Source organism: Hypanus sabinus, chromosome 10 (genome assembly GCF_030144855.1).
Source record: "Hypanus sabinus isolate sHypSab1 chromosome 10, sHypSab1.hap1, whole genome shotgun sequence".
NCBI classification, from domain to species: domain Eukaryota; kingdom Metazoa; phylum Chordata; class Chondrichthyes; order Myliobatiformes; family Dasyatidae; genus Hypanus; species Hypanus sabinus.
This window is the reverse complement of record NC_082715.1, coordinates 28,799,679-28,809,591: the sequence shown is the minus strand read 5'-3', so window position 1 is coordinate 28,809,591 and position 9,913 is coordinate 28,799,679. Positions and strand designations below refer to the sequence as shown.

Below are 9,913 nucleotides of genomic sequence, written 5' to 3'. Positions count from 1 at the left end.
TGAGCAAAAATAAAAGCAGGTAACTTTCAGAACTAAAGTTCATGAAAGTGAGTTCGCAACTGCAAAGCCTGTTATTTGCAAACGTGAAAATATAACTTGTTTGAGTAAATTGTGGAATTGATTAATGTCTATGATATGTTTTGCCCCTCTTCTAGTTCAAGTTGATGTGATGGAGAACAGAAGCAGTGAAGAAACCTCTTCTGCAAGGATTTGGGATTAGATTGAGAAATCAAATATTGACAACCCTTTAAAAGAAGGAAATGGGCACAAACTCCTGTGCGGGAACAGAAATTGTTGATTACTGTTATGAATTTGTAAATGGATCTTGTATTAAAACCACCCGATCGAACAGCCTTCGAGTATTCCTGTACACATTTCTGATGTCAATAATTCTTTCTACCATCATTGGGAACCTATTACTTATCATATCAATCGTTCACTTCAAGCACCTTCAGACACCCACCAATTACCTAATTCTTTCCTTGGCTTCTGTGGACTTTCTGTTGGGATGCTTGGTTATGCCTTATAGCATGGTGAGATCAGTGGAAACTTGCTGGTATTTAGGAGAGGCCTTCTGTAAGGTTCACAGCAGCTGTGATGTGATGCTCAGCACCGCTTCTATATTGCATCTTTGCTTCATTTCTGTTGACCGCTACTTTGCAGTGTGTGACCCACTGAGGTACAAGTTAAGAATAACTTTGTTCTCAGTGCAGATAATGATATTCATTATCTGGAGTGCTTCTGCTGTTTTCGCCTTTGGCATGATCTTTTTAAAATTAAATTTGAAAGGAGTGGAGGAATTTTACAGCAAGGAAATCACTTGCCGTGGGAATTGCACACTTATGTTCAGTGAAATATCAGGGGTAATTTCTTCTTTCATTTCTTTCTACATTCCAGGAGTCACCATTCTCTGTATTTATTGTAAGATTTATTTTGTGGCTGTAAAACAAGTGAGGCAGATAAACAGAGAAACGGTTCAAATTCAAGACATTGGAGTAAATAGAGTCTGGTTTCCACGAAGATATGAAAGAAAAGCTGCCAAAACTCTAGGAATCGTGGTGGGCATATTCCTGATTTGTTGGTCCCCGTTCTTCATTTGCAACACAATAGATGCATTTCTTAATTATTCAGTACCACCTGTTTTATTCGATACTCTTGTCTGGTTTGGTTACTTGAATTCTACATTTAATCCTATGATCTACGGCTTCTTCTTTTCTTGGTTCAGAAAAGCTGTGACAATTATTTGCACATGTAAGATATTTCGGTCTCAGTCCTCTAGAATAAACTTGTACTGTGAGTAAAATCTATTTGTTTCTTTTACTAATTAGCATTAGCAATACTTTTATAAATTTGCAAATGTTGTGTCTAGAAATGTGTTGCCCAGAGTCCAAAATCTTACTTCCTTGCTATTGGTTGGCTTTACAGACAGTGCAAACATCCATTCCAATGCCTCTCCTGACTACTCAATCTATAAATCCTTAAAAAATCCATACTCATTTTGGAAAATCTAGCAGCAATCCTTTTAAGAAATGCTCTTTGGACTTCTCCCACCCAGTTTTTCTATTACCTTGAAATCCCTTCTAGATCCTTTATATATTGTGTGACTCAGAATTACCTCCTTCAGTAAGATTTGTGCTGGTAGTCGCTGGAAAATGGTATTAGACAGGATTAATGTGAGGAGTTTGTAGGATAGGTGGACATGAATGAGTGAGGAGAGAGAGGGGTAAAACTCATAATACTCCCTTTTTACTCCCTGTTCCCCGATAATCTTCTCAATATATCAGGAATATTGTGCACTTTAATTTGATTTGCATGGCATTCCAGAACCTGTCTTTTTATTTTTAAATACAGTTCTAAACAAAATTCATGGAATAGTTTTAACTTTAACCACCATGGAGCAAAAATAGATATTCCTATAAATGGACATGAATACCAGAGTGCGATTCCTCTGTATCTCGGAACCAGATTAATTATGCTTTCAGTGTACTCTCAACACTGGCTGCATACTACCTCAGTGGAGTGGGGGAGTTTGCAGGAATAAATTTTACTTGAGTGGCAAACTAATGATAGCGTGCCCTTCATAGTACGGCCTAGAACAGGGCTTCCCAATCATTTTTACGCCATGGATCCCTACCAGTAATTGAAGGGTCCATGGACCCCAGGTTGGGAACCCCTGCCATAGAAGATGATGCCTGAAAACATATTTTCTACTGAAGACCATTCTTCATTGTCTTCTCCATTGAAAATCAATGACCTTCCACTAGCTATCTGAAGCTATTTGGTAAGCACCAGGAAGAATTTTGACAACTGGCAATGGCACTCTGAAGATGGCCTGAAGAAGTTAACTGATGTTTATGCAAAATCTGGGATGATTTTATAAGATCATCAGATATAGGAGCAGAATTTTGCCCATTGAGTCTGCTTTGTCATTTCATCATTGCTGATCCATATTCCCTCTCAACCATAATCTCCTGCCTTCTATTTATGTACTTATTTAGAGAAACAGCATGAAGTAGGCCTTCCGGCCCTTCAAGCTGTGCTGCCCAGCAACCCCCCGATTTAATCCTAGCCTAATCACAGAACAACTTATAAAGACCAATTAACCTACCAACCTGCACATCTTTTGACTGTGGGGGAACACTGGAACACCCGGAGAAAACCAACATGGTCGTGGGGAGAATGTACAAACTCCTTACAGGCATTGAAAGGAATTGAACCTGGGTTGTCTGCACAGTAAAATGCAGAGCCAGCCACTACACTGCTGTGCCACCACATATCCCTTCATGTCCTGACTATCAAGAAACTATCAACCTCTGCTTAAATAATATCCAATGACTTGGCCTCCACAGCTGCTTGTGGCAATGAATTCCACAGCTTCACTGCTCTCTAGCTAAGGAAATTTTGCCCATCTCCATTCTAAAGGGACACCCACCTACTCTGAGGCTGTGTCCTCTGACCTTAGACTCCCACGCCAGAGGAAACATCCTTTCCACATCCACTCTACTAATGCAAAATACTTATTCAGTTTGTCCGCCATGGCAATCACAACATTGCCCTTTTGACGTGCATTTTCTATCTAATGTTGCAATTTGTAGACAACATACTTACTACTGTTTGAGGACTGTATATAACTCCCATCAGGGTCTTCTTACCCTTGCTGTTTCTTAGCTCTACCCACAATGATTCATACCCTACCCTTTGCCACTTCTTTCCACTGATTTGATTTCATCTTTTACAAACAGTGTCGCACCTCCTCCCTGCCTACTTGCCTGCTCTTTTGATACAACTTGTATCCTTGACGTTATGGCCCCACCTATAACCTTCCTTCAGCCACGATTCAGTGATACCCACAACATCATACTTGCCAATCTGTATCTGTGCCATGAGTTTGTCTACCTTATTCCGTATACCGTGCACGTTAATATAACACTTTCAGTCCTGTATTCGCCCTTTTTGATTTTGTCCACCTTTTACATTGCAACTGATCCTGTTGATTGCAATTTTGCCCTAATATCAGCCACTCCTTTGCTAGAAGTCTCACTACACACTGTCTCTGTTTGTAAACTAACTACCTCTTCCTCAGCACTTTCACTCCACCTCCCATTCTCCCACCAAATTAATCTGACTCCTAAGACAGCTTCAGGTGGTTTATTTTGCATTGTGTTTTATTTTGACTCTGTGGCCAAATAGACACAGATAATCAGCAAATTTTGGAAAATGGCTCATTGAGATTGTGTTTATGAGAAACACTGCGGGACAAGTTGATTTCAGATACTTTAATATGAAAGGGCCTTTCTAGATTGTCTCCTCCCTTCTTCCTACCTACCTGCTGTAAAACTGGGCCCTGGTGATAATGAGAACATGTAGTCTTCAAATGTCACCCACCATTCATACAGTGGCATGCAAAAGTTTGGGCACCCCGGTCAAAATTTCTGTTACTGTGAATAGCTAAGCAAGTAAAAGATGGCCTGATTTCTAAAAGGCATAAAGTTAAAGATGACACATTTCTTTAATATTTTAAGCAAGATTACTTTTTTTATTTCCATCTTTTACAGTTTCAAAATAACAAAAAAGGATAACGGCCCAAAGCAAAAGTTTGGGCACCCTGCACAGTCAATACTTAGTAACACCCGCTTTGCCAAGTATCACAGCTTGTAAACGCTTTCTGTAGCTAGCTAAGAGTCTTCCAATTCTTGTTTGGGGATTTTCATCCATTCTTCCTTGCAAAAGGCTTCTAGTTCTGTGAGATTCTTGGGCCGTCTTGCATGCACTGCTCTTTTGAGGTCTATCCACAGATTTTCGATGATGTTTAGGTCGGGGGACTGTGAGGGCCATGGCAAAACCTTCAGCTTGTGCCTCTTGAGGTAGTCCATTGTGGATTTTGAGGTGTGTTTAGGATCATTATCTTGTTGTAGAAGCCATCCTCTTTTCACCTTCAGCTTTTTTTTACAGACGGTGTGATGTTTGCTTCCAGAATTTGCTGGTATTTAATTGAATTCATTCTTCCCTTTACCAGTGAAATGTTCCCCGTGCCACTGGCTGCAACACAAGCCCAAAGCATGATCGATCCACCCCCATGCTTAACAGTTGGAAAAATGTTCGTTTCATGAAATTCTGCACTGCATCAGGCTTGTTTAGATGTTCCTTTGCAAACTTTTGATGCTGAATTTTGTGGTGAGGATGCAGGAAAGATTTCCTTCTGATGACTCTTCCATGAAGGTCATACTTGTGCAGGTGTCGCTGCAGTGTAGAACAGTGCACCACCACTCCAGAGTCTGCTAAACCTTCCTGAAGGTCATTTGCAGTCAAACTGAGGTTTTGATTTGCCTTTCTAGCAATCTTACGAGCAGTTCTCTCGGAAAGTTTTCTTGGTCTTCTAGACCTCAACTTGATCTCCACCATTCCTGTTAACTGCCATTTTTTAATTACATTACAAACTGAGGAAACGGCTACCTGAAAATGCTTTGCTATCTTCTTATAGCCTTCTTCTGCTTTGTGGGCATCATTTATTTTAATTTTCAGTGTGCTAGGCAGCTGCTTAGAGGAGCCCAGGGCTGCTGACTGTTGGGACAAGGTTTGAGGAGTCAGGGTATGAAAGCTTTGAAATTTGCATCACCTGGCCTTTCCTAACGATGACTGTGAACAAGCCATAGCCCGAACGAGCTAATTAAGGTCTGAGACCTTGGTAAAAGTTATCTGAGAGCTCAAATCTCTTGGGGTGCCCAAACTTCTGCACAGTGTTCCTAACCTTTTTTTCACTCTAAAATTGTACAAAACAAAAACAATACACTAATCTTGCTTAAGATGTTGAAAAGAATGCTTCATCTTTAACTTTATGACTTTTGGAGATCAGTTCATCTTCTACTCACTTAATTATTCACAGTAACAGAAATTTTGACCAGGTGTGCCCAAACTTTTGCATGCCACTGTATTCATCACCACCTGCCTTCAGTACCCCTTTAGGCAGTGTTATCTTGATTTCAAGCACCCTCTGGAAGAAAAAAATTCTACTCATTATTCTTCTACACCCTTTCCTTAAAGCCTTAACTTCTAATTTTGGACACCGCTGGAGGAGCATGATGTATGTAAGTGGATAATTCTTTTCAACCCTTGGCCACTCTCCGTGAAATTCTGGAGGTCTGAATAAAGTCAACCAGCCTGGCAACTCTGAGTGTTAGTGAATGATTTTTCTACTGTCAGAGGGGCCATACATCAGATAAAATGTAAAGTTCCTGTCTGATCTTTCAAGTGGACATACAGATTTCATAGTACTATTTCAAGAAAGAGTTCATTAGAAATTCTTGAGACCCCAGCCAATCTTTATCTCTCAGATAAAAATAAGTTAATTGGTTAATAGCAGATTGTTGTTTATATGAGATTTGTGTGCATGAATAGGCTGGTGTGTTTTTCTAAGTCACAATAATAGTTCAAAAGTACTTCATTAGTTGTGAATCGATAAGTAGATAAAAGGTACTAAAATTGTAGGCCTACTATTTCATAGAAACATAGAAAATCTACAGCACATAACAGGCCCTTCGGCCCACAATGTTGTGCCGACCATGTAACTTACTCTAAGAGTTGCCTAGAATTTCCCTACTGCACTGCCCTCTATTTTTCTAAGCTTCATGTACCTATCTAAGAGTCTCTTGAAAGACACTATTGTATCTGCCTCTGGCAGTACATTCCACACACCCACTGCTCTTTGTGTGAAAAACTTACATCTGACATCCACCCCCATACCTACTTCCATGCACATTAAAACTATACCCCCTCATGTTAGCCATTTCAACCCTGGGGAAAAGCCTCTGGCTATCCACACGATCAATGCCTCTCATCATCTTATCCACCTCTATCAGGTCACCTCTCATCCACCGTCACTCTAAGGACAAAAGGCTAAGTTCACTCATCCTATTCTCATAAGGTGCATTCTCCAATCCAGGCAATCTCCTCTGCATGCTCTCTATAGCATCCACATCCTTCCAGTAGTGAGGTGACCAGAACTAAACACTGTTAGATTAAGTTACTAGTGCTTATCTCTCTCAACAGCCATCTCCTTAGCTAAGCATTTGCAACATTTTTAATTTGCTTTTTTTGTCCTTCAAATGTTTGTTACTTTGAATTTTGTGATATTGCACACCGATACCTGTTTTTTTAAACAGGATATTTCATTATATAATGATATCCATCCTGAATTTTATCCATTTTTGGGAGTTTCCATGCAAGAATATTTTGAGTCATAATTGAGGTGTAATATGCTGTCTGCAATGATACTGCTCATAATAGCATTGATATAGTGTTAGTCTTAAAAAGAGTGATATCTTTTGGTTGTTCAGTTATCTAAAGATCATTGCATGCAGATGAATTGCCCACAAGATAAAATTGCTCTGGTCTTTTGCTCTGAAAACGCTAAAGCACTAAACTGTGCAAATGGTGACACTACTGAAAGGAAGTTATGTAACTTCAGGAGCACACACATAAAACTAGTTGACCATTAAATGAATATTCAATTAATGCTATTTTCAATAATTTCATTATTGGTTCTAACATAAAGAAGAAAATTGAGAACAATAAGTATCAGACATGGAGAAATAATATTAAATCACAATGTGCTATGAGATTAGAAAACGGCATTATTTCTATTAAATATTAATTCACTTTAATTTTTATCTGCTTTGAAGTTGCAATTTTCGATTCACATTTTTCATTGATTTGCACTATGAAACCGACAGCAGGTTCTGCAATATCCATGTTAAAGGTGAAAATCCACAAATTACAGTACTTTTGAATCACTGGTCTCACAAGCTTTGCAATATTTTCCAACACAATCTTCAGAAGTCAGTGATTTGACAAGAGCATAGTTATTTAAGACTGTGTTATACTTTCACTGTTAAATTCCTTGGGAATGTAATGCTTTGCTTCATATCTAAAAGTGTCAAGAGTGTACCAAAAATAATTACTGCTTAGCAACCTCTGTGAATTTAAAAAAAATTATATGTAAATTATAAATTCTTTATACTTTATTCCTCAAATAAAATTGATTTAAAGTAATGACTTTTTGTCCTGAACTGACCAGGATCTGGAAGGGGGGTATTGAGCATAAAGTTTCTCTTTATGCTGATGACTTATTACTTTTTCTTTCAAATCCGTCCACATCCTTACCTCCAATGTTTTCACTTCTTGATCAGTTTAGCCAGTTTTCTGGCTATAAACTTAATTTACATAAGAGTAAACTTTTCCCAATTAATAAAGAAGCACAAGAATTAGCATTTCGTGACCTCCCTTTTAAAGTAGTTCATAAACAATTTACTTATCTTGGGATTATAGTTACAAGGAAATTTAAAGATCTTTTTCGTGAAAATTTTGCCAGTCTTTTATACACAACAAAACAGAGTCTGTCACAATGGTCAACCTCTATCTATGTCCTTGGTAGGTCGTATTAATGTTGTTAAAATGTATGTTCTCCCTAAATTTTTATATTTATTTCAATCAATCCCAATTTTTATTCCTAAAACCTTTTTTGATTCTCTAGACTATTATTTTGTCATATCTGTGGAAGAATGAGCGCTCTAGAATTAATAAAGTTTATCTTCAAAAATCTAAAAAAGAGGGTGGCATGGCCTTACCTAGCTTTCGTTTATATTACTGGGCAGCCAATATACGTTGTGCTACCTTTTGGTCTTTTTTCCATGGCCAACCCGAGTGCCCTAATTGGGTGGCAATGGAGTTGAGTTCCACTAAAGATTTATCTATTTCTGCACTTCTTGGCTCTGTACTCCCTGGTAGTTTGTCTAGACTAATTGTTAATCCTCTTGTTAGACACACTTTGCGAATATGGGCTCAGTTTAGGAAATTTTATGGTTTTTATGGTTTTTCCCTTTCTAGTTCTATCTTACATAATCACCTTTTTTTACCTACTATGTATGATTTAACATTCTATGATTGGTATAGGAAGGGCTTTAGACATTTTGAAGATCTTTTTATCGATAATCGCTTTGCATCTTTTCAACAGCTCTCTGCTGTTCAATCTGCCTAATGCCCATTTTTTTAGATATCTCCAAATTAGACACTTTATTAATCCTTTAATTCCTAACTTCCCTGAAATGCCTGAGAAAAATGTTATGGATTTCTTTCTTTCTATTAATCCACTGGATAAAGGTTTAATATCATTTATTCATGATAAATTAGCATTCTTACGGCGTGCCCCTGTGGATAAAATTAGAATGGCTTGGGAGCATGATTTAAATATCTCTTTATCTGATGAGATTTGGGACTCGATTCTCAAATCGGTTAATTCAACCTCTCTTTGTGCTCGCCATTGCCTTTTACAGTTTAAGATTGTTCATAGAGCCCATATGTCTAAATCTAAATTATCTCGATTTTACCCTAATATTAGTCCTCTTTGTGATAAATGCAAAAGGGGCGAGGCTTCTCTTATTCATATGTATTGGTCCTGTCCTGGCTTAGAGAAATTTTGAAAAGACATTTTTATAACTTTATCCTGTATTCTGAATCACCACTTAGAACCTAACCCTTTAACTGCTCTGTTTGGTTTTTTGGGTGAAACAGATATACGTTTGAGTTCGACTAAGTGTTGAATATTATCTTTTGCTTCTCTCCTGGCTAGACGTTCAATCCTCCTTAGATGGAGAGATGTTGCCCCACCCACGCATGCTCAATGGCTTAATGATATTATGTCCTGCTTAGACCTTGAAAAAATTCATTATTCAATTCTTAATTTATTTTAATAATTTTTTAAAATACTTTGTACTTCACTCTCAGTTTTAATTTCATTTGTTCTGGTCTTCTGGAAAGTTAAAAATTGCAGTGGAGCACACAGAGAATGCAGGAGGAACTCAGCAGGTTAGGCAGCATCTATGGAGAGGTATAAATAGTAGTTGTTTTGGGGATGAGATCCTTCATCATTATTCACCTGACAGCTTTCACCGTCCGCTTTTGCTGCTCGGCTCTTTTGATGAGATCACTGACACTGGCAGACAATGATTCTATTGAAATAAAGATCTGCAGCCCAAAGGCTTCATAAAGGGGAAATTCTACACTCTGGTGATCACGAGATCATTATGGGTATACTTCTCCAAGGTCAGTGATACCAGCCTACTGCCTGCATAGGATTAACCCTGTAAACACATGATTCTGCAGATGCTGGAAATCCAGAGCAACACACACACACAAAATGCTGGAGGAATGCAGCAGGTCAGGCAGCATCTTTGGAGAGGGATGAACAGTCAATGTTTCAGGCTGAGACCCTACATCTGGTCTCAATGAAGGGTCCTGACAAAAGATACTGTTGAAAGGTCTCAGCTTGAAATGTTCTCTGTTTATTCCTCTCCACAGAATTCTCTCAATGAATCTCAAGGTTGTATATGTGCTTTAATAATAAATTTACTTTGAACTG

At 38.3% G+C, this 9,913-nt stretch overlaps 1 protein-coding gene across 1 annotated transcript; it reads left to right on the top strand.

The window, feature by feature from the left end:
• The first annotated feature begins 260 nt into the window (after positions 1–260).
• Positions 261–1,301, top strand: LOC132400415 (trace amine-associated receptor 1-like). Its single transcript, XM_059981355.1, has 2 exons — positions 261–576; positions 649–1,301. The coding sequence occupies exons 1-2, from the start codon at positions 261–263 to the stop codon at positions 1,299–1,301; spliced, it is 969 nt and encodes a 322-aa protein (XP_059837338.1).
• The last annotated feature ends 8,612 nt before the right edge of the window (positions 1,302–9,913 follow it).

Coding starts and splice junctions, on each gene's coding strand:
- LOC132400415 (XM_059981355.1), top strand. CDS start 261: ATGGGCACAAACTCCTGTGCGGGAACAGAAATTGTTGATTACTGTTAT. Junction 577..648: donor GTATTTAGGAGAGGCCTTCT/GTAAGGTTCACA, acceptor TCATTTCTGTTG/ACCGCTACTTTGCAGTGTGT.